Source organism: Diuraphis noxia, unplaced genomic scaffold (genome assembly GCF_037042655.1).
Source record: "Diuraphis noxia isolate RWA-SAM2 unplaced genomic scaffold, SU_Dnox_SAM2 contig0002, whole genome shotgun sequence".
NCBI classification, from domain to species: domain Eukaryota; kingdom Metazoa; phylum Arthropoda; class Insecta; order Hemiptera; family Aphididae; genus Diuraphis; species Diuraphis noxia.
Genome location: NW_028301712.1, coordinates 67,239,732 through 67,265,815, shown reverse-complemented (window position 1 = coordinate 67,265,815; position 26,084 = coordinate 67,239,732). Strand labels below are relative to the sequence as shown.

The 26,084-nt window shown below is 29.3% G+C and overlaps 3 protein-coding genes across 10 annotated transcripts in view; 1 reads left to right on the top strand and 2 right to left on the bottom strand.

Moving 5' to 3' along the window:
• Positions 1-1,303: 1,303 nt before the first annotated feature.
• On the top strand, positions 1,304-5,180 carry LOC149058830 (zinc finger MYM-type protein 1-like). The gene is made up of 2 exons (XM_089219265.1): positions 1,304-1,976; positions 2,107-5,180. The coding sequence occupies exons 1-2, from the start codon at positions 1,778-1,780 to the stop codon at positions 4,659-4,661; spliced, it is 2,754 nt and encodes a 917-aa protein (XP_089075391.1). The 5' UTR covers positions 1,304-1,777; the 3' UTR covers positions 4,662-5,180.
• Galk (N-acetylgalactosamine kinase) lies at positions 5,172-17,331 on the bottom strand. Of its 2 annotated transcripts, none has more exons than XM_089219267.1 (9): positions 17,173-17,331; positions 12,744-13,046; positions 12,437-12,650; positions 10,062-10,170; positions 9,780-9,937; positions 7,519-7,659; positions 7,299-7,413; positions 6,201-6,390; positions 5,172-5,589 (listed from the first exon to the last, which is right to left on the bottom strand). In XM_089219267.1, the coding sequence occupies exons 2-9, from the start codon at positions 13,037-13,039 to the stop codon at positions 5,367-5,369; spliced, it is 1,446 nt and encodes a 481-aa protein (XP_089075393.1). In that variant the 5' UTR covers positions 13,040-13,046; positions 17,173-17,331; the 3' UTR covers positions 5,172-5,366. The 2 variants fall into 2 exon arrangements, with proteins under 2 accessions (XP_089075393.1, XP_089075394.1); XM_089219268.1 differs by lacking the exon at positions 17,173-17,331 and adding an exon at positions 14,016-14,033.
• Positions 17,332-20,578: 3,247 nt separating this feature from the next.
• LOC107165779 (uncharacterized) overlaps positions 20,579-26,084 on the bottom strand; it is a 33,393-nt gene continuing 27,887 nt past the window's right edge. For all 7 annotated transcript variants that reach the window (XM_089219911.1, XM_089219910.1, XM_089219912.1 and 4 more), the window contains 5 exons: positions 25,975-26,064; positions 25,562-25,709; positions 24,838-24,977; positions 24,330-24,461; positions 20,579-21,451 (listed from right to left, as the gene is read on the bottom strand). In XM_089219911.1, coding sequence (XP_089076037.1) covers positions 21,300-21,451; positions 24,330-24,461; positions 24,838-24,977; positions 25,562-25,709; positions 25,975-26,064 — 662 coding nt within the window. In that variant the 3' untranslated portion in view covers positions 20,579-21,299. The remainder of the gene's footprint in view (positions 21,452-24,329; positions 24,462-24,837; positions 24,978-25,561; positions 25,710-25,974; positions 26,065-26,084) is intronic.

The window sequence follows — 26,084 nt, the reverse complement described above, 5'->3', positions numbered from 1 at the left end:
TCAATTATTCATTTATGATTTATACCTAGGTACTTGGCCATAAATTTTAAGTACGCGATAAAAATTAATTATACTAGCACCCGTAAATTTAACAGAAAAATAACTAGTTTCTCTAATCAAAACTAGCATACTTACAATCCAAAATTATATTATTAATCGTACATAATATTTAATTTATTATAGTTTTATTCATATTATTTCTGAATAGATCATGGTCCTTTATTAAATGACAGCGCTATTAAATTATTATTTTTAATATCGCGAAAAGTACAGTTGTCTATTCGTTGTTCATCTATCTGATAAAGATTTAAATATAAAAAATATTTTTTCTTGTGAATCAAATTTGTAATTTCTTTGTAAATCATAATAACAATAAAAATAAAAAGTCGTTATAAAGTCAATTTATATATTGATGTGCGTCATTCTTCGTCTCGTTTGCAATATACAAAATGGCTGATATGTTTCTCAATTAACTGTAGTGTTTAAGTGATTTTTTAAATGATAAAAACAGATAAACCGTCACATTTATGAAATTATTCTTAATTAAGTGTTCTAACATAGCTGAGCTTACTGAAAATAATGTGTGCCGTTAATTTATTCTAAGAACTCAAAAAATGTATATATATATATATACATACATTTTTTTTGAGCATACATTTATATATGTATATACAAATAATAGATAGTAATTACCTCATTGTAATAATTTTTTCTAACAGTTGAATATTGTACGATGATATACGTGGGTTAAATTAGAAAATAAAATATTGAACGTTCTATAAAAATAAGAACGTAAAAGACAAATACGAGGTAAAATTGAATCGAATCGGGTATATTAGTGTGTTGTAGTAAGTACACTGGGTCGGTTAAATATCCAGAAAAATTCAGTTCGATGTCGTTAAATTTTAGTGATACCGTTTAATAATTATTAATTCCTATCGTAATAATGCGATTTTTTATTTACAATAAGGTACAGTGATGTATATATTAAGGAAGCGCGTTTTTGAAAATTTAGTAGGCAGATAAAAGTGTTGGCATAAAATAGTTTTTTTCAAATTATAACGCTGAATTGTGTATACCTCCCAATCAGTCATCATAGGACGAGTACACAGCTAAAAATCTAAAAATGATCTATATAGAGTTTGATATTTTAATATTTAATGTTTATTGTAATAGTTATGTAATTGTCAACACTCGTCTCATTGTACCTACTTACTACTATCTGCTCTCAAAAAAAGTCCTTGTGGTTACAGAATAAAAAAATATATCACAAGGACTCATTAGCGTACCTATTATCAGGGGCGGAGTGGCCCACCGGGATACCGGGAAAAATCCCGGTGGCCTGGAAGCCAAATGGCCCGTTTACCTAAAGTATAGATAATAATAATGTAGAGTAATGAAAAAATTTATTTATCTATATATATACGAAGACGAAATCAAATTTAATTATAAGTATACCGTATCTAATATACGCACGTATATACCCACTTCAGTTCAGTTCACACTATCTATTTTTATAACTTTCGCTGTAGCCTTCTATGTCTTCGACACGGAGTATTATGTCTATATTATATTATATCTGTGGTCTACGACAATATCTTATCGGTTTATCGCCTCGCTATACTATCGAATCAAATGTACATTACTATATTTTTTCGTTATTTTGTCATTAGATAAAATACGTTGCGAGTGGTAACTACATTTATATTTCATACGTATTAAAAAGTTTTGTTTTTAAATATTATATTCATTTCAACCTAAAATATTTCTCATCAAAATGAGCGATAATAAGAAAAGAAAAGGTGGCGCTGAAAGAGAGAGGGAAAAAAGTAAAAAGTTATTGATGTTAAGTGGAAAACAATGTATGAGATTAGATTCATATTTTGGTAAAAGAAATCCAGTTACACTTTCAACGGATTCGGAAAATATCTCTGATCATAATGATTTATCATTTGAAACGGATCATACTTCCCAAGGTAAGCTTATCAAATAAAATTATTTTTTTATATAGGTACCATATAAGTTATAAATTATTTAATAAATTTTAAGTTATAACAAAAAAAGTAAAAAGTTTACCCCTTGACCACCCTTTTTTTTATTTAACAGATATTAACGAGTTTACTAACGATGAAAAAATATTAAATTCCGAAAATAGTAGTTCTGCTCTAATGCAACTTCAACATGACACTCCGGTTATCAATCCAGAAAAAAACGTAGAATTAAACAAATTTAAGAAACCAAATTCTCATAATTTAAAGTACTTTTTTCAAATTCATCCGGTACAACCGTCTGATGATTCAATTTTACCATTTTCGAGTAAAAAGGTATTTTTTCGTAACAACAAATTAAATAGGAATTGGTGTACATACAATGAGCATTCAAAACAAATATTTTGTTCCGTTTGTTTGGCTTTTTCGACTGACAGTAATGCATTTACTAATGGTATGAGTGACTGGAAACATGTTTACCAGCGTATTTCAGAACACGAGGCAAGTAAATGTCATATGCAATGCTCTGAAGCTTATTTTATGCATGTTCAACAAAAAAATATTGAAAATTTATTATTAGTTGACCAAAAAAGAATACAAAGAGAAGAAGTTAAGAAAAATAGGGCAGTACTTGAGAGAATTATTGAAGTTATCAAGGTTATTGGAAAACGTGGTTTAAGTATACGAGGTAAAAATAATGAAGCTGCTTATTTACTCAATGACCCTATCTTAGATCATGGCAATTTCCTTGAAATGATTATATTATTAAGTAAATATGACGCTGTTTTAAATGAACATTTGAATAAAATTATAAATACGAGCGAAAAAATGCATAAACATGGATCTCAAGGGCGTGGAAGTTTTGTTACTCTTTTAAGTCACTATTCAATAGATAATGTAGTTACATCAATCTCTTCATTAATAAAGTCTACTATTTCAAATCAAATAAAACAATCAGATATGTTTTCTGTTTTGATTGATACTACCCAGGATATCTCGGTGATAGACCAGTGTTCAATTGTACTAAGGTACGTAATAAATGGAGAAATAAATGAAAAATTAGTCGCTGTTAAGTGCTGTACTGATTCTACAGGGGAAGGTATGATGAAGTTATTACAATCTGCATTATTTTCATTAGACATAAACATTACTCGTTGTATTGGGAATGCTACAGATGGTGCAGCTAATATGCAAGGCATGTATAAAGGTTTTACGTCTTGGCTTAGCAAAACAGCGCCCGAACAAGTTCATGTTTGGTGCTATAGCCACGTTTTAAACCTGGTAATATGTGACGCTACAAAAAACCCAGTTAAAGTAGCAACGTTCTTTTCTATCATTAATTCATGTGCCGTATTTTTTAAAGAATCATACCAGCGTATGAATATTTGGAAGTCAATAAGTAATAATCATCACGATAATATTCGAAATAAACGTCTTCAAATCATCGGAGAAACGAGATGGACCGCAAAGCAAACAGCCCTTAACAGAATTTTTGGTACTTATGATAAATTTGACGATGCTTTGTATACAGAGTTGATTATTTGTCTATCTAAAATATCTAATAATGAAGGTTTTAAGCCCGATATTCGATCTAAAGCTAACTGTTTATTGTCATCATTATTGAAGTATGAAAATATCCTCATTGCACATATGTTTATGAAAATATTTTCTATAACAGGTCCCTTATCAAGATACTTGCAAACAAGTGGCTTAGATTTATTAAAATGTCAACAAATGGTCGAAGGCACTTTAAAACAAATAGAAAAACTCCAACGAGATATGGAAAATATAAAAATAACATGTGATAAGTTTATAGAAAAGGCTCAACGAATTATTGATTTAGAAATTGAAAATACTGAAGATGAAAAAAATAAGAAAGATTTAGAAATGTGTGATATTCAAGATCAGTTTGAAAATAAACGTATTCAAAGAAAGAAAAGGATGTCTACTTATGAAACGGAAGATGAACCAATAATTAATGCTGCAAAAAAATTTGAAGTTGAAGTTTATAATAAAGTATTTGATGCTATTATACGAAGTATGACTTCAAGGTTTATTAAAAATAATACATTATACTTTGATCTTTCTCTATTATCGCCAAACAATTTTGAATCATTCAAAAATGGAATGCCGAGTGGTGCATTATCTACATTATCTTTGAAACTTAAACCATTTATTGAATGTAACAATGATGTTGAACAAATTAAAAGCAGTTTATGTGAAGAATTATTACATTTTTCTAGCTCATGGGAATTTTTAAAAAAATCAGTAAATGACGAATATAATATGATATATTGTGAAGATAGTGAAAATTCTGATGACAAAGAAGATTCAAATTCATGTAAAATAAAGCCATGCAGAAGTTGTCAAAATTGTCCTCTTTGTTGTTACAAGGCCTTAATTAAATATAGTTTATTTTCTAACACATATCCAACTTTGATGTTGGCATATCAATTCTTACTGACATTACCCGTAACACAAGTTGCGTGTGAAAGATCATTTTCAACACTGAAGTATATAAAAAACCGATTAAGAAGTACGATGAGCAACGAACACTTAGAAAATTTCATGTTAATGGCAATCGAGAAAAAAACACTAGTCGAACTTAACAATGACGAAATAATAAACTCTGTTGGAGAAAAGAGTAAATTATTAAACAAATTATTATTGTAAGCATTGATTAAGTAGGTATGTTATGAGTAATGTTATAAGTTAATGTTAATGTTATAAGTAAAACAATTATTATAATTATATCTGAAGCTAAAGTAGTTTATTCTTTGTAAGTTAATATATTTATTTTAATTTTATTAGAACATATTATAGGTATAAAAACAATAATGATTTATTATTATTTTGGTTTGTGTATTTTTATTTCGGTTTTATAGTTTTGTTAATAGTTTTATCTGTAAAATACATGCACTGTTATATTGTATTTTAGTACCTACCTATTTGTTGTTTGTCTGCCTATATATATTTACATACAAAATTAGATAAAATACAATTTTTAATCAGGAATTGAAAATTTTGAGTGGCCTGGAGAAAATTAATTTTCCTGGCCTGAATTTTTTTCCCACTCCGCCCCTGCCTATTATTCAATTTTGAGTTTTTGATTTATTTTAAATAAAATACTGATTCTTTGAACACCGAAGCGATAATATTATAAAATATCAAAAACAACATTAGTATAATAATATACATATATTTATTTACATATGACATATAGTTATTAATAATGTTTAAAACGGTATTTAACTTAATCTAGCCATCAAAACCTATGATTTTTTATCACGATAAAAATACGTGGTTTTATTGGAAAAATATATGATTTGATTATTAACCAAATACACTATGCAGAATAAATAATTGTTTGATTGTGTTTCATAAGTACATCAAAGGTGGAAGTCTGTCGGTGATTCCGTCACTGATGGAAGTAGTCTTGACGATAACACAGCAAGCCCCTTCAGAAGGACTGGTTGCGAACACCAGTTCATCGATACGTCTATCGCATGTCTCTCTAGTCGAGAAGTACTGATCTCTTACAGATTTCACGAATCTTTCGGTGTCATCTGACGGCACCATAACCACGACGCATCCTCCCCAACTGGAACGTAACAAAAAGTAAATGTAAATTATTTTAATTATTCAAATTTTGAACACAAATTATAATATTACTGTTTGTGTGCAGTAACTGCAGTAGTTCGAAACATGTATATCGGGATAATGTTACTGTAGTTCTTATGAGGTTAAACTAGGTTTAATAAATAATTAAATAAATAAATGTATATATACACATATATATATATATATATTATATATTATATATAGTTTTTGAACATAATATATGATAAGTAATCTGAATGAATTATATATCACGCAAGTATTCAAAAATAGATTTTTAACTGAAACCAGCTTTTATAAATTTTTTTTTGTTATGAACTTATACACCTCAATTACAAAGGTAATTGTCGTTTATAAATATTATTATTGATTACAATTAAAGTTTTGTGTATAATAGTTTAAGTATGATAAATGAATATTTTAAGTTATTTTAATAATACATGCGATACAATGTCTATGTGTATTAATCACATTTTTAGGTTCGTCTCTCTGAGGGGTCGAAAAAGAATCGGTGTCATTCTCTGGGCTATAAATTGTTTTATCCACGAATTTATCGAGTAATTAATAAACAAATACAATATAATTATATAATACCCGGCACCGGTGAGCTTGCATCCGTATGCGCCTTCCCGTTTGCATAGTGCCACCAACTCCTCCAGATCCGGATGACTGCATTGATAAAGGTCTCGCAGTGACGAATGACTGTCATTCATCAATCTCCCGAGGTCTGACGCTGCTCCGGAGTTCTCACACAGCTTGCAAAACTCTTCCACCCGCTTTGCCTCTGTAAGAAAAGACAAATCGTTAGTAAAAACTAAGTTTGTAATAATAAAATATCTATTTGATGAGTTAGGTTATATTGGATGTATATTATGTGCTCTGCTTTAACTTTTTTTTTTACTAAAAATATTATAAATATGTATTAATAATACATTTGTAAATTAAGAGCAATTCCAATTAAATATTTTTCAAAGTTACGTCCATTGTAATAACTTTCAATCTTTTTAATGCGTGTAATATTGTTTTCATTATTTTGATGGTATGTTTTGGTCATGTATACTCATTACTCAATATGATCTTTATAAGTAACTATTTGATAAAACCTATAAGCATATTTATAGATCAGACAAAAAATCTATCATACTGATCTACCTAGTAATGTGAAAATGTTTTTTTAAATTTGAATTTGAATCCTCAATACAACTATAAATTTGGCTTGAATATTTCGAAATTTGGAATTTAAATCTGAAATCATAAAATGTAGTCTGACCGATATCAAGTAGACATTATAATGAATTCATATCAGTTGTTATCAGTTGTTAACCCGATCCGTAGGATGGACAAAATATATATACAAATTAGCATAAATTGTTTGTCATTCACACGAGCAACGCTAAGACGGTGACTTGTATATGTGCGTTATAATGTTCCATAAACACATTTACACAATACCTTCATGCTAGCAAGTAGCAATTGAAAAATTGCTTAATTTGAATTCTTTAAAAACTGTCTACAACTGATCCCCTTAACGATAAATTCAATTCACGTGTTCAACATTTTGAGTGCATTTCTGGCATACATAATTAGTAATTACTTTTTGAGAATTACAACGGTCGCTATAGGTTAACCCATATTTCATAAGGTCCATCACCACCGTCGGCTATATATAAATAAAATATTTCAAATCGCCACCTTCGAACACGTGCAGAGCTCTCTGGTGCAAGTAAAATTTGGCAACTTTGGTCGTGTTGGCCGTCAAACTGAGCTCGTCGAGTCGGTCTTCGGACACCGACAAGATTTCACACACCTATGCAATAATATATTTTTTTAAAGAAACACAATCGTTAAAGTTATAAATTCGCACGTAGACGCTTCATTCGGTATAATTTATATCGACCAACTGTCGTCGTACCTCTGACTTGGAATACCCATCGACGTGTAAGTGCTGGTGGACTAAATCGATCATTTGGTCTAACGTGTTGCCTGAACGCTTCTGCAGCGTCGCGAGTGCAGTCATCTGTTCCCATTCGAGATTCAATTTCTTGGCGATAATCTGAAACCCACGACCACGATTAATTATTTATCAAATTATGACGAAAACAATTGTTAAAATATTATGTAATTCATAATTACATAGCAATAAAATATATGTTCATACTATATATTTAAAATTATCAACAGAAATATATCGTTAAGAGTATCGATCTGCGTATACGCATGCTTTTTAAAAACGTATACGATTAGCAACATCAGGTATTGGGTTATAACTTATTGGTTTTACCAGATCTGCTTGCCATTTTGTTTTTGAAAAACCCAAATGTCAAAGAGTTGCGATTACATTGCAACAACTTCCTAATAGATTTAGCAAAATCGTGTTTGATTGAAACTCTCAAAGTCAAGAAGCGCTCGTTGTTCATAAATAATTCAATAAATTTATATACAGGGTGATTCTTTTATCAAACAACACTCATTAATTCAAAAAACTATTGAATTTTTTTCAAAATTTTGGAACCATCTTGTTCTAGAACTATATATTTTTTAAATATTTTCACCCTTATATTTATCAGATTAACCATTATCAACTTTTGATTTTAAAATGACAACTTATACTTAAAATTTGATAAACTAAAAAGCAGGGCTTAAAACCGTTATCAATAAAGTCGGTAATCGGTTATCGTTTAATTGTGATATTTTGGTAACCGGTAACCGTTTCCATAAAGATATTTCAAACACTATAATAACCGTTAATCGTTTAAAAACCGTTGATAAGGTTTTTTGGTAATCAGTTACCGGTTAAAACCGGTTTTAAAAAAATAATTATTTTCAGTTTTTTATCATATTTTTAAAACAGTTTATTTAGGGCATTCGTGGGTTGATAACAAAAGTATTATTATTTAATACAAAATCAAAAACTTAATATGCTTTAATTTGGTCGGATTTCCTTCAATAATTTAAATATTTATTTTTTCAAACTACTTTGAAGTTTAAACTGTTTAAACTTTAAAGCATATGATCGAAATAATGGCGATCTTAATAAATAAATAAAAAATGTTATTGTTATAATTTTCTTATTTATAAAATTATAATTGTAAGAAACCAAAAAAATAAATAATTTTTCAAGATGACACCAAGAGTGAAATATTGACACAGATCTTTTTGGTAATAACTGGAGTTAGGATGTTGATGACCTAAATAACACTCAAAAATTCCCTAAAAAAAATGCAAAAAAGCCCTAAAAAAGTGCAAAAATGCCCTAAAAACTTCAAAAAATGACCTTACAAATTATCTAAAATACTAATTAAGTAAGTGAAAAAACTCATTTATAAATAACAATTTTTATTAGAGATATGGTTATGATAACGGGTGTAATAGTAATTTAAAATATGAATTATAAATAAATTTCAATACTAAACCCCACAATAACAATATAAAAATTATTATTTACTAAAAGTCCAAATCCATAGTTAGATTTAAAAATAAATTAAATTTGTTTCCAAACTTGGATGTAACATTTGCCCTTAAATCTATAATTTGAGAAAAATGCGACGTTTATGACAGTATTTATAATATTATATTGTTATACACTTATATCTATTTATATAATATATGTGATATTCACAACAGATAAGCAATACTCGACGGCAATTAATTGTGGAAAAAAAATTTAAAAATAGCTGGAAAATTAAATTTAACTATAATGTTATCATGACATAATTCAATTAATAAATTCCACGAAAAAATTCCTGCTAAAAAGGCTATTTTTTCAATGAATTTTCACGTTTAAATTTTCATTTTTTGTCAATTCGTTTACAAGATATAGCCACCCAAAGTTGGGTGGTGTTTTTGTGTTATAGGTGTATGTTAGGTGGTATTTACACACAAACACCATATAAGTGTTGTTTGATAAAAGAATCACCCTGTATAGTATTAACGATTTTGAATCAAAGTGAAAGAATCAAAGAACATATTATAATCCATATAGATTTAAAAACTTTTAAATAATCAGTATATTTTTTCGAAAACAACGGTTCTTGAGTCAAATATTTGTTGATTTTAGTGCTCTCACGAGTTTCTGGTTGGTTTAAAAATGCAGATGGAATATGACATATTATCAGTACACCACATCCGTCATATGTGCCGGACCTTTTCGAATAGGCCATAAGAAATATTTACCTGTGAAGCCAGTCTACATTCCACTACTCTCGTGTTGAAGTCATTCGATGCCGCTTTGTTCTTGACGGCTAAACTCTGAGCCACGACGAACTTTGCGTCGGCTGGGAGCCGGAATTGTTTGACCACCAACGGATTGAAGTCGATGCGGGCCGCATAACCTATATAATATGCCAAAAATATGAAACAACGGAACATTTTCAAAAATATGGTGAAATATTACATAAAATTATAAATTATTCAATAATAAATTATATAAAATCATATACGTTTACGTTCAGTCACCTTGTTTGGCGTTCACGGCTATCGCTTGATCCATACCACCACCTGCCGTGCCAATGTACCTCTCGCATTTTGCGCTGATTTCTGCCAGCTCCAGTTTACTGATCGACACCTATAAACAATAAGTCATCGTATATATTTTGCCTATATGGTACGCCGTCTTTGGACATAATTCCGGGGTTGTAAATAAATTTTGATATTTTCTTTTTTTTTTTATCACTGTAGCAAATATTGGGATATTATACGAAAAATACTGAGAAATTGACGTCCTTGTTTCATATATTTTATACATACGATTATTTTTTAAACGAATCCAAGTAATTAGTAAATAATAGTTGAGTTTGGTTATTAAACAAACATATAGGTACATATTATATAACGTTAATGGCTGCATCCGAATTGCGTGCGGAAAAAAAGAACTATGTTTGACAACAACCGAATTGCGTGCGCGGTTTTTTCGAGACACAGCCGAATTGCGTGCGTGGTTTCTTCATGACAGAGCTGAATTGCGTGCGCATATTTTATTTAAAGACAACCGGTATCGTAATATCTGTATCTGATATGATAGCTATACTCGTATATGGGTATTATCATATGGTATTATGTACTATGCAGGGAATGGGATTTTTCGGCAATAAGATATAAGCTGATAATTTGATAAATAATATTAAACGATCTATATTCTATATGCATCAATTTCAAAATAAAATGTTAACTCGTTTGGAATTTATTGAAATTTTTTGCTACTCATATAAAATATTTCAATATAATCGTTTTTACGAGATACCTAATAATTTTATTGTATTATCACTTGAATTAATATTGTTTTAATAATTTGTATTCGAAGAATAAATGTATTCTTTAATTATTTAGTGTAAATAAATCTGGCACACTGTGCGGCATCAACACTGTATCTCGCACGCAACTCGGCTCTGTCACAGAAAAACCGCGCACGCAACTCAACCCTGTTATGAAAAAACCACGCACGCAATTCGACCCAGAAAACGATTTTCGCACGCAACTCGGAACCGCCGACGTTAATATATTACTGTTATAAAACCTTAAGGCACGTACATGTTGTTAGTTTTGGGTTAATATTATTATTTTTAGTACACTTATTAAATTATTTTTGTATTCGTTAGGTATTAGTATATACATTGTAATTATTGTTACATTACTACCTATATTCTATAAACATAATATTATGTAGGCACAATAAGTACAAAAGTCAACAGGATTAATGCACTACCAACTCAACATAGGACCACCGATCCAACGCCGACTTCGACGCGGACGACCGCACGATCTACTTGCATAAACAAACATTCAAGCTAAGCCACCCAAACTTGTCTCTTCTCCATGCATGGTACATATTATGTTCAATATTAATTGTTAATTAATCATTAATTAACCTTATTATCTGTTTTTTTTTTCTAAACGTAATCTTGTTATAAAAGTCAAAAATTAAAAATTGTAAACACTATCTCTAGATATAGATAGCCTATTACTGTTGGCTAATTCCTAGTCTTATAAAATAAAATTTAAAAAAAAGGTACAATAAGTATACATCATAAACATAACATGAACATTATTATGCTGGATAGATATTAAGTCGCTTCTGTCTTGTAGTATATGTATTGTTGTAAGGCTATGGCCAAACATAAACATATGTAAGAGAACGACAATTTTCCGCGTTTACCATTAAACACATATGAACTTCGAGAATTAGTTTGTAAGTAATAATACAATTTTATGTATAAATAATTATGTAGATCAATCTGAATTTACTCGTAAAATTAAAATTCTGAATACTTCGTGCTCTTTTAGGCTACAGTTGAAATGTATTTAAAAGAAACAACTTCTTCTCTGAATGCCATATATTTAACTGGTTATTCCCGACCAGGGTATAACATTGTTACGATTTTTCATATTCACATATAAATTTATTCACTACATTGTTCGTAATTACTTTAAATAGTTACGATGCTTGTATGTGATATTTAATTATGATTATGATACTAACTATTATATTAAGTTGACTATTAAGTACATATTGTATAACTATTTAAATTATTTGTTATGTTATTTACATGTCGTTTCATATTATCCAAAATATAGGTACTACTAAAATATTATAGCTACTAAATTATTTTTAATTTTTCTTGGTATTCTTATATAGTTAATTAATTTGTGTTATGAAAAGTTTTTGAAATTTGGGAATTTAGCCATCTCACAGAGTGAGCTTTCCGAATTTGAATATTTTTACATTTATTATTACACGGCTCGAATATGATATGCCTTGTGTTCGTTCAGAAAATAATTTGTGCATAATATATATATATATTAAGTAGGTAACATAAATTATAGAATAAACTCACTCCGTATCCGACTAGGGTGGCCATCACCGCAGCCGTCACTAGTGCACTCGAACTGCTCAATCCCGAACTCTCTGGAATATTTCCGGTGATCGCGAATAGAAAACCGACTTTTTCGACGGCTTTTAGCTGACTATCACTCAAGTACTCTCGAGCTCCCTTCACGCCACACATAAAATAGTTCGACCAACTCGGACTCTTGCCCAAAGATTCCGCACTGTATTCAGATAAACCGATAATTTTTTTAGTTCACAGTGGTTATAATATATTTTGCGAACCGGACGTCGCAGTACGTTTGATTTATTTATACCTTATGTCAGATATATTTTTGGAGACGTTTTCGTACCGCTCCGTACACAGGTTGGTCAACTCCACGGTTTTCCGATCAGTTGTCCTCTTCGCCGCCACTACGATACACTGATCAATGGCCATCGGGAATACGGAATAACCGCAATAATCTACATGTTCACCGATCAAATTTACTCTACCCGGTACTTTGACGTAGTATTCCGGTTGAAGTGATTCAAAATTTTCACGAAAGTGTTGCTCCAACTTTTGAACCGGTACGTTAGCCGACAACGTTCCCCATTCGTAATCGACTTCCATTTTCAATCTAAAATAATATTTTACAAAAATAAATCGAATAAGTCAAATCTTTAAATTGTTATATACTGAGTTTAGCCATGAATGTATTATTTTTACAACGATGTATGTGTGTGTGTGTTTGGTCGCGCATTCTTATGAAATTAAATTTTTAGTTACAACTTAAGCAACAATAATCGTATTTCTTGCATTTAAAATTGTTTCCGTTTGATTTCCCATACTAGATTCCAACATAATATTATTACTTATGTCTTATAACTTAAAAATTTGAAAATTTGAGATACGAAATACGATCAATTCGTTGTTTTCATTGTTATTTGATTATGTCGATTATGATATAACAATACTATGCCATTAGAAAACGGCGTTTAAAGACAACACTTGAACACCAATAACAATAGGTAATAACTTGTTATTACGTCACTATTGAGTATTATCATTTGATCCTAGATAGATTATTTCAATTTATATCACATTTATAGTAAACCTCATGCTGCCGCCACATGGAGCAGGGCTCCACAGGTTTCACTGAATTTCCAAACATCTCCTAGCATTAAACAAGTTTGTGTAAATTTTGTGAGAACACAATCGTTACTACTTTGATTATAATTTATGATATTATTGCGCAACAGAAAAAATAACGTTTTATCACTTTATCAGTGCGTTTGCAAGTTATTATAGAATTTATGTGTTTGATAATATATAAAATATTAAAACATGCTTAATAAAGCAAAATATAATATATATTAAATCACAAAACAAAAACCTCGTTAAAATGTTTACAAAACTGAAAGCTTAATCAACAAAAGTATTGTGAACCTAAAACTAACAAACAGCGTTGTTAATATTAATGATGAAATTTCGTTGTATAATATTATCAAGTGTAAATATCAAATACCAAATGATATATTGATATATATATAATATATAAACAACTTAATCAACCGTTAATTCCGGTTAATTAATGAATAATACTTACATTTGTGAGAAAAAAATGTTAGTGACATGATCAGTTATTACGATTTACGATACAATTAAATTGTAACTTTGATAGTGTATGAGCTTATAAGTTCTAAGTTGTTCTATTGAAAGATTAAACTTCGATCAAGACGAATACAGTATTACAGACTACAGTGTATACGAATACAAACAAAGAAAAACTTTTTTATGATACAAATCTCGTATCGCCCTAATTATAATTTTACTTATATTTTTTCAACAGTTATCCATCATATCGTATAAGAAAATATATACTATTGAACTGGAATTTAACATTTTCCTATGGATAACCGTTGAAAAAGCAGCATTCAAAGATACGGATGTTTCACGGTTTCACAAAAATATTAGACATAAAAATATACTTGGAATGGTTTGGTAATTTCAGGAGACATATTATAATATAGTGTATATTATATAAACTATAATAAATGTGATGTATTAAAATATTGTATGCACTGCGACTAGCGAGACGTCAATACTATAATTACTGAATTACCTACCTATCGAGATAAGATAAACAAATACTCGCGTCACGTTATAGGTAAATAATAATTGCAGCCTGCGGTAGCATGTGTCTATTATATTATAACTAAACAATTCATATAGAAATATAATTATCAACAAAAGTGTTATCATTATTCTCGACAAATTTCTGTAATAGTACCGTATCCGCATTTTAAACCGTTGGATCTTGTGTTTTGAACTTCGGGGATAGGCTCGATGCTTGCGTGACGAAATGTAAACAACAGATCGTTAGGTTGAGCGAATATGAAAAAAAAAAACTAAAAAATACAAATTTCAATGTTTAACGAGAGCCGTTTACAATGTAAATATTATAGCGTCGATAATAATATGCGTGATACTTAGTGCCCATAGTGGTTATTTAATACAGATATAGCGTACTTATATAATATATTATAATAGGTTATCGACATTGCTGCGTTGGCGTACTGCGATTTCGCTTCAACATAACAAAACATAATATTACACGGATCTTGACAGCTGTTTGTATATAATTGTAAATGTGTACTTATATTTAGTGAAGAAAATAATTCAACTTGTGATAGTAATTAAATATATTTTATGTGAGCATCATAATATTGCAAGTACGAGCGGGAATCAGACTGCAGGCGAGGACAACGGTAGTTATTACTTGTCGTAAAAATATAATAACATAATTTGACCGTAAAAAAACTACTGGAAACACTTTGTGTACTTATTATAATATTACTATGTAGAAATTCGACGGACTTCGAAGCATCACGAGAGCAAAATAATAATATAATGTCCACAGATACAGCAGATTATAGTCGTAACTCAGATGTGTATTAATAATAACAATTTATTATATTATATTGTTATGATACGTAATTTACGCATATAACCCAAAGCCCGTTAAAAAACAATAACGAAACGTAAAAGTTCGGAGAATGAAAAACAAAAACGTTTAAAAACAATTTTTATTGACGAAAATAACGTAAAATGTATTACCTATACAATATTAATATACTCGCCTCTGTAGACCACTACAATTTATGTGTTTGTGTATAAATGGTATGTAATGTTAGTGTAAAATATTATTATTTATTTTATCGTTAACAGTTATGAATATATTATGTAGGAAATACGATATAGAAACGATAATGACTAACAATAAACGTGATCAAAGTACAGACACGTAATTTAAGCAGGTCAGCACATATTGAAGTATGAATAGGTATACACTACGACTAAGGGGTTGAGGCAATACAGCGATCGTAAACTTAATTATTTTTTGAATGTAATAAAGTAATTTGAGACACAAACATCTAACATGTAAATGCCTTAAAAATGTCACGTTCAGGTAATATTAATAATTATGATTATTGTTAAACACGTCGTCTAGATGTCTAGAAAACTTTAAAACTTTCGTTGTGTATTAATATATTAATTATTCAGTAACATATATTTTTCTTTAAAGAGTTTAAACTCAATCCAACTAATCAATTTAACCATAGGCGGCACTTAGTAGAAATCTATGTGGGTGTAAACGTTTATGGTAATAACTAATAACACTAATAACATTCACAATTCCATAGGGAAGTTGCCACCCCGGAACCCCCGAATATATAACTATTGCTACAACAAATGTAGTTGGAAAAAAATTTCTTTATTAATAACTATTAATTGGGTCTCTGTATTTTAAATATGTACATGAATATGTAAAAATATTATTAAAAAACAACTTTTTATTTTGACATAAACAATATGATCTATTTTGAACCATATCGCTATTTAGTGACGAATTAGCTTCCTGCATTATTTAATTATTATCATATTATTATTATTATTATTTTAACATTTAATCACGGACTAAGATTTTAGTATGTACAATTAATTGAGTAAGCAGATATAAAATATTAAAATGATCCATAATTATTTTTTATTATCAAAATTACATTATATCAATTATCAGTATAATTGTTAACAATAAAATAATTAAAATATTTTTTACTGTTGTGATTGTCTGTGTGTGGGTGCAAAATGATACTTTTGCCACCCCAGAAAAATTGTCGTGGGTGCAACTGCACCCTCATACCCCCCTCCCTAGATGCCGCCTATGAATTTAACGATTTTATCATTCATACTATACCTATACCTATTGTCATTGATCATATTTAAATGACAGCCCGAGAACACTGCTGTAACGCGAAGTGTCTAACCTGGGGACGCCTACAAAACGCATTTGGAATAATAATCCAATAGTTTTAAAAAGATAATATTATGAAAGTCGTAACGAAATCCCTTCGTACAATATCATAATGTCAAATCAGACGCGTATACAAATCGCAAATATACCTATGACAACGTTGTAATAATAATAATAATGATAATTTTAACTGTAAATCTGTAATAGTATTAAACTAAAAGTTATTAATTTATTATTATTAAAAAAAAAAAAAGAAAAATAACAATAAAAAAGATAATAATAATAGTTATAATAATACAATATTATAGGGACGCGGGCGAGTTTTGTTTGCGTACGTGGAACCTACCACGCCGCCACCACCTCTCTCCTACGCAAGTCAGCTGTGATAACAATTATTAGAGATAACATATCTTTATATATATATAAATATTATACATATTATACTCACGAGCGGGCGGCGTCGTCGTCGGGAAACGTTCGGTTCGCGTGCAGGTCGGACGTGCGCTGTACACGGACGGCTACTACAAACAGCTGCTGCTGCTGCTTGGCCCGCTGGAGTGCCCGTGCCGCCGTCGCCACCACCACCCGACCGGGCGTCGACCAAATGGCACGACGGGTGGTGTGGCGCCAGATTCAATCGACAGTCGACGTCGTTTTGGTCTTCGGTCTGCTAAAATATATTATAAAAAAAAAAAATCAAAAACGAACGCCCTTGCAATCGCCGGTATACTATATAACTGATCGGAAAATCAACTTTTACCTTTTAGTTAAATATTTTTTCTGCTTTATTTCATCATATATTTCCCAAAATATCCCCACTCTTTATGTTATATTTTAATTTCTATTGATCATCCGAGACAAAATTTAAGTCACCACACTCGTTCGTGAACTTTGTGGCCAATTAGGTGGCACTGCATACAACACCTTAATATTGTATTATTTATCGCATTTTATATATATATTAATGATCTAAAATTTCAATAAGAAGAAGAAGAAAATAGAAATAATTATGGGATGTTAAAAATAGTTAATAGTTCGAATTGAAAAAAATATATTATATATGTAAATATTTATATTTTTCTTTACTTCCCTTATATTACCTATATAGAGTTATGTGAGACTATGTTTGAGCATTTGGCATACAATGGTACCTAAAATAAAATAAAAATCCCAAAATACTCAAATTTAAAGGGCCTCCGAAGACTGTCTAATCCGGTTCAGGGTGATGCATCGTATAAACGTGCAGATAATAATGCTATTCTTATTATTGGTAATGCGTACATAAAGCAATAATAAAGATGCCTGAAAATGGCATCTATATCACGGTGATACGTAAAATGTATTTAATATATATAATGTATACAAGATACAACTGACAATTTATTACGAGACAAGAAATTTAAATAACAAACCCACAAGGTGAAAACGGTAGTGAATGGTTTGTGATCCAAAATATCTCTGGTTGTCGAAAATCGAAATCATAAATGCACGCTAGTAAATATTAAAATATGTATACACAACTGATTACATTTACAGTTGTTTTGGGAAACATTGAATATCTATACAATAAACTATTCACAAAAACCGGTTTCGATTAATTTAATATTTTATATGCTGGTCTTCTGAGAACATCTTCTTTTACTGTTAAGAAAACAAACACGCTTTCTTTAACATTTTGTAAATAGTAAAATTCAATCAAAACGTACGTGTACAATTAGTAATCTTTCTGCATTGCTATTTTTGTATACCTAGTGTATTATATCAACAATAACAAACTGATATCCGTATATTCCTTCCAAGAGAAAAGAGAAACTTATTTTTATATTGGCCGAAATGATAATAACAATTCCATAATACTTTCGAAGGTGCAGGCCCAAAACAATGACACTCATGAGTCTTTCAACATTATTTTCGGATAATAAAAATTGTGTACAAGGTGTCAAAGTACAACGAGTATAGATGAACGCCATCTGAGCTGAAAAAATATTGTTAATAATGTAAATAAAAATAATTATGTATTCAAGAAAAAAACTATTGTAAATTGGTTACTACTTGAACTTTAACTGTATAGTGATATACTGATATACTATTTAAGATATAAGTAGTATAAATATTGTAAATTTAAATATTATGTAAATTTTTTTATTGTATACCAACAACTCATTTACCTCGCCACAAGCTATGCTTGATGGGGTAAATTAAATTATTAATATAATTATTGTAATTGTATTCTTTATTTAAAAAAAAAAGAACAATAGTTTTACTTTATTATACATGTGTATATCTAGTCGTATTATAGGTATAATATTTAGTTTAACAGCTAAGTCAAAATACACGTGACAGCATCAATTATGTTTTGATTATGATTTTTACAGTTTTTCAGTAGATTCGTAATTCGTTGATGAGGATATCCGGAGTCTTAGTCTTTAGTGTATCCACATACCAAGTGTGTTCTTAATCTACAGTATTCAAATGATTATTTCAGATAAACCAATCAAAGATTAAACACTTTTAAGATAGAGATCTGATGTTTGTTTATACGATAGTTTAAATTAAAAAAATTACCATAGTTCATTTACTCAAACTTTTTAAAATGAACTTAAACAAATATAATAAAATAAATAGTAGGGTATTATGTGAAATAGGGCCGCGATTGCCGCTTTTGTTGTAAACTATGTCCGGCAATTTCAGATAGTGAAACAAATCGATTATAAACTCGGCCTGATGATTTTCAATGAAAAAATATAATAAGCATGACGTAACTTAATCTAAAAATAATAAAGAACGTTATAACACTTATAACATGTAATACACACAAATGCGCAATATTATATGTATATTTTATACATAATTTATTCTGCTATAACGAACTTGCATATTTTTTAATAATTGTTATAAACATGAAAATAAAACGAAATAGTTTTTGGAGATAAATGAGAATCGCCTCCTTGTTGTGCTTTCTGGGTATATTGAATGGATTTCAAAAATATTATAAGATTAAATAGACATAAGCAGATCTTGGCATATTATTTTGATTCGGACCGAGTTTAATATAGATCTCTTAGCACAAGCTTTGTTTTTTAGGGGGACATCGTAATTTTTGATGTATCGTTATACTATTTTGTATAATATATACTTCTATATGACGTCTTTAATTATTACTTTATTTTATTTTATTTTCCTCGGGCTGAGTTTACAATCACCCAAATAATAATAACCAAATATTTTTAGGGTGTACCTAAGCCACTCCACCTCCTCATCGTGGTGCACTCTTGGTAACTTTAAATGAAGCGGGTTACACTTGGCTATGTCAAAAATATTAATTTTTTCTGGTACCATCACCGTTGGAAGTTTTAGGACATATAATAATAGTCATTTCGTGATGTAATTTGAAAATGTCTTCGTCGACACTTCATAAGAAGTTGATAAGTGATTAGAAAAATTTAAGTTATATTTTTCCATGTGTATCATTCTTCAAAAATTAAATGGTTTGCGATCTAAAAAACAACGAATCTTTGAAAAAGTTTAATACTATTTGTAATCATGTAGCTTCTACTCGGTAATAGAAAATAATTATTTATTATTGCTGAGCGTAATATTATTATAAAATTGTGACGATGACGGAACCGGAGATAAGTATTTGAGTGTTTTACAGTAACTGACAACTGTAGACTGTAGTGTTGAAATAATATGCTAATGCGTTTTATTTCTATGCAGAAACGTTAATATGAGTACCAAAATGACAATATATACAAACAATTTTGAAGTTATCATTATATATATACCTATTATATAGGTATGTATAATGTTTGAACTAGGCGTAGGAGCAAATTATCGGTAAAGCAAAAAAAAAATCATCATAAATACATTATATTATCAATAGTTACCACAATATATGTAGGTCAGGATATATTTATAAAGCAAATAAAAAACAATATTTTTGATAAAAGTGTAGCAATAATTACTACCACACTTAAAATACATTACAATGTACGATGTATAAGAAATATATCAAATTATAATAAATATTTAATACAATTAAATATTATAAGTCTAAAAAAATATATATTAACTTAATATAGTATTAATATGAATACCACAATAGCTGTACAACGATAAGTGTTCTTAATCTGTATCAATGATAATAATATTATAAAGCGTTTTTATACGCACTAAATACCACACAACTACATTCGTGTTATGTATATGTTTCTTGTCTATAGTAGGTACCTACCTATAATAAGTCCCGTATTATTTTCGGATTTTGCGACAGTAAGATACATTACATAGTACAATTATTGTCAAACTACAAACTGTGATAATATATACCTTACTGCATATATTGCAATATCAGAAATTAGGTTAAAGGCTCGGTTTATATAATAAAATATATGTAGATACTATAATATGTAGTGCTCCTTCAATCGAATAATCTATAATAATTACATATTATATTATCATAATACTTTTTTAAGCCTAGAAAGGTATACTTAATAATATCATAACATAATGATTGTTGCTTGTATAATATGAAACCTAATAACCGTCCCGATATTCGACGAAGATGCCAACGGCTCAGTCAATCAATAGATCTGAGATTTCTATGGTGGACAGAATTCTGTTGCCATACCGAAGCAACATCTGTCGGACCACATCCTCGGCGACCGGCATCACCAGGTCGAGAACCAGTCGCTTGTTCGTGTTGAAAAACTGCGACGTCGTTTGTGCTGAAAAAAGATTGGACGCTAAAGTACCGTGTATGATAGATATGTAATATTATTATATGCAATGGTTTTCGACATATCGTGCATAGTATACAGAGTGCTCATTGTTTCCATATAGATATATGACCCGTTCACCATCAGTCTAGACTTTACATAAGACCAATACATAATATAGAAGTGTATAAATATTTGAATTTTCAATACACTCATACGTGTATATATACATACATATACGTGTAATATGCGTCACACGAATGAATAAATGGAGTTTCAACTCTAAGAAAATAAACAAAAAAAAAAATACACTTCCAAAGATATGAATATGGCAAAAGATTATCGAAGACTAGTGTACTAACAGAGTGCTGAGTGGGCACTGGGCACTTAATTTCTGCATAATATTGCACATTAAAACACTAAGACGTACACTAGTCACTTTCCAATAGTGCCAGTACCTGTAATTGTAAACCCAGATTATAGCGGGATATAATATTATATTTATTACGATGTATAGTTTCTCTATCCCAGAAAATATACACATTCGGTTTATGTTAAATGTTTATTAATCATATAATAATAATATGGTATACTGTTATTGTGTATTTAAACCACACTAATCACTTTATAATATCAGTTTACTAGTTTACCTACTGCAATTAGAAATAAATACTTGCGTATATGTATATAAAAATAGGAAATTATAGTTTAAATAACTCATATTAAAATTTTAACAAATATTTAAAATTGTTTTAATTTTATGTAATATATATACAAATACACATACAAATATTTTCACGAGGACAAATTTATATTTGTTGATTAATTTTACTATTTTAAACCATTAAAGCCTATATTAAGTTGTATACGTTCATTTTTGCAAATTGTTACAGTAAATCTTATAAAATTGTTTAACTTACAACTGTGAAACATCATAAATTTATAAAGAATATTAATTTCGATGTTGGCACATGTACCTACTTAGACTATATGCAAATATCGAAACATATATACCTTGTGTTCGCCAATTTAGGGAACACTGAATTTCTCGGCCGGGTGCATGCGCAATGCAACTTATTTTTTTTTAATAGCAACCGGTATTTTTAATACCAAATTCAAATTCGAATAGACTGAATTTGTTTAAGTCATTTTGACCACTTAACCATGGTTCTAAAACCAAAATTGACTGAATGATAGCCATTCAAATTTTAATAAATAATACATTTTTACAAATTATTATAAAATTCATAAAACTATTTATTAATGATTACTTTTTAAAAATTTTTACAAATTTTTTTATACGTGTTATAAATAAGATTAACATAGTATGGATATAAAATTATTTAATTAAAATTGATTACAACTGTATTCGTAAAAATATTCAAAAAGTAACTAATAATAATTTTAAATGGTTTTAGGCATTTTATTATAAATTGTAAAAATGTATTATTTATTAAAATTTGAATGGCTCTCATTCAGTCAATTTTGGTGTTAGAGCCATGGTTAAACGGTCAAAATGACTTTAAAAAAATCAGTCTATCCGAATTTGGTATCAAAAATACCGGTTACTATTAAAAAAAATTAGTTGCATTACGCATGCACGTACCGAGGGTTAAAAATTTGAAATTTATCTGAAAATGTGTATTTATATACCACTACCTTTAAAAAAAACCAGATTTATTCCAAAATAATCCGGCCAAGAAATTCAGTGTTTCCTAAATTGGTGAACACACGGTACTTATATATATTTATAGGTACATATAACTATGTAAACTACAACTACATATTATCTGTGTATCATCATTATTTTGAAATTACTTGGATACTGACCCATTTTAACCTTCAATATGTCTTAAGGTATCGACGTTGCATTTTATAATCGAATGACTGAATTATTGCAGAATAGCATTTAGGCATTAATTTGTCTTAGTCAAGTTTAAAAAATATCAAATATTAACACTCAATGTTTTAAGCGGAACTCGACACATTATGTACTTACTAAAAAAAAAAAAAAAATGTTTATGTAAATATTTTATAATATACCAATACGGATTTTGTCTTTGGGTAAAAAAAAAAACACATTTTCTATGTAAATAAATAAATAAATGCATTTTTACGAAAACGATATTATATATGAGTAACTTTTTTATATTTTTACCGAACCTCGGAAATCACTGATAAACCGTTTTGAGTAATTTAGTCCGTATATATACTATATTTTAATAATTAATAATATTGTATATGCACATCACATATTTTTTTATCTAATGTGTACGCAATTTAACCATAATGCGCACGCAAACGAGCCATTAGCCGTTTAAATATTATTTTATTGACTATACGTACACATTTTTCTAAAAGTAAAGTAAATACATTATACGCGCATACATCCTATACATAGGTATATAATATAATATTATGATATATGCACTGCTGGGATTATTGTCGTAGTCTATATATAAGCGATAAGATGCAATACGACAAGGGGCATCGACCGTCGATCGGAAAACAACAACACGCAATCAATTAATGAGAATTATATTAATAAGTTATATTATATTATGCATCGTGCGAGACTACGTCGTAATATAGTGTGGGTCCGCGACAACGGGGTTCACAGGGCAAGTGAAGTTGTTGCGCACGCATAAAACACTATAGTTAAAAAAAATTGAAGTCTTAAGAATTTGTGGTTCGATTATAAAAGTAGTCTAGCCTCATGTCCCATAAACAAAATTCAAAAATATGTATTGAGCACTGAGTAATTGTATATGAGTACCTAGGCAACAGATTTATAGAGTGTAATCTGATTTGTGGACACCGGTTTGGACTTGGTATCAACCTACTTGAAACTGGCGATTATCATCATTAAGTTGAATTGCAGACTTACCTAATGCTGGGTTTTGCGACTTGATGATGTGCACTTCTACGTCGCCGAGGGTCAGATTGATTTTGATATCGTTCAACTTCAATTTGCCGTCTTTCACTTCGGTGTTGGCGTGAAATCTAACGACGCTATGACCTGAAAATTTAGAATAGGCATATTATTATGTATATTAATCTTGTGGTCAGTGATTTAATATATTACGAGTACACTAAATATATTTTTTTGAAACATAATCATTTATATTATATTAACTTAAACAATTTATAATTTATTAAAAATGGGTTTGTAGAAACAATGACGATTTTAAATTCTAAGTAGGTACAGAGTAGACTGTGTCAAAAAAATTTAGTAATACATATTGTACACATTAATAATTATGTAATTTGTGTAAAAACTTTAAAATGCAATCATAAACTTATCTATTATAATACGTGTATAAAATGTTAAGTCCAATGGTTTTGAACATTGATCTATAATAATACTAAATAGATGATAATAATCAAAGACTCACTGATTTTTCCATCACATTGTCCAGTTCCGTAGACGGGCATTGGAATAACTTTTAACGTGACGTTCAAATTGAAGTCCGTGACGAACGTGACAAGAGGAATCGCTATGACCATGTCCCACATATTTGCTTTTAAATTGACTCTGTGATACACGATAACAACGAAAATGGATTATTAATTTATATTAGTTGTACCTATAAAATATATGAGCAATAATACGACTTATAGCTATATAGGTGGTACTGGGTACTCGCTATATTTAAAAAAAATGACATGATAAAAATGCTTTATCAGAGGAACTTAAAATTTTTAGTGGAAATGGATTATATAAAAATCATACACAATTTAATGAATATAAGCTTACAACAATTTAGTACATACGTATTATACGTATATATATATATATATATATATATATATATATATATATATATATATATATATATATATATATATATATAAATTTATATAAATGTGAAAATGAGATCTTTTGATAATATATAAATATTGGTGCGAAGAAAATGTATTATGCTGTAATTAAATTATCATAAAATATCGAAACATAGATATATAATTTATATCGATGGTATATTATCGAAGAATCGAAAAAATTAATAATAGTCCCCACATGGTCACATTATCTCTATGTCAATATGTACTATGTACCATGTGATGCTGCAGTTTTATATATTCTATTCATATTAAATTATACTTATATGTACGTACTTTAACGATTTGAAGGTAATTGAACTGGCGCCTTTAGCCGTTAAGTTGGATAGATCTCCAGTCACCCGGATGTCTTGCAAGTTCTTGTACACTGAAACCTTGGGGATGTGTACAGGATCCAAAGGTGGCAGATTCAGTTCCGGGTTACCTGCGAAATAAGCAATTCAATCAAAACGCGGTTCTAAGCAAATTTGTAAAGTTTAACTAATATTTATGGCTGAAGCGGTGACTGAAGTCGGTATAACTAGTTTAACCATATTGGTACAGGGACTCCAATTTATTGTTACAGCTTACTTATCGTTGCAATGTTAAACACACTACTATGCATCAAAGGTTTTTATAGAAGCATAAAAATAATAACTGAAATTGTTGGAACAATATAATAATTACGTATTTCTCAATTACGTACTCACCTTGCATGAGCTGAGGTTTAGTCTGTCTGAGCATGTTCAACAAACATTCGTCCAATTTCGGATCGCTTCTCTTGCACGCCTTTAGTCCATCTGCAGAAATTATTGTACAC

What these genes read in the sequence shown, in the direction of transcription:
- Galk (XM_089219267.1), bottom strand. Translation starts at nt 13,039, where the DNA reads ATGGAAGTCGATTACGAATGGGGAACGTTGTCGGCTAACGTACCGGTT. An exon ending in AATGTAGACTGGCTTCACAG is followed by an intron (nt 7,660 to 9,779) that starts GTAAATATTTCT and finishes CGTGGGTTTCAG; the next exon opens with ATTATCGCCAAGAAATTGAA. An exon ending in AGCTCTGCACGTGTTCGAAG is followed by an intron (nt 6,391 to 7,298) that starts GTGGCGATTTGA and finishes CTTTTCTTACAG; the next exon opens with AGGCAAAGCGGGTGGAAGAG.
- LOC149058830 (XM_089219265.1), top strand. Translation starts at nt 1,778, where the DNA reads ATGAGCGATAATAAGAAAAGAAAAGGTGGCGCTGAAAGAGAGAGGGAA. An exon ending in AACGGATCATACTTCCCAAG is followed by an intron (nt 1,977 to 2,106) that starts GTAAGCTTATCA and finishes TTTATTTAACAG; the next exon opens with ATATTAACGAGTTTACTAAC.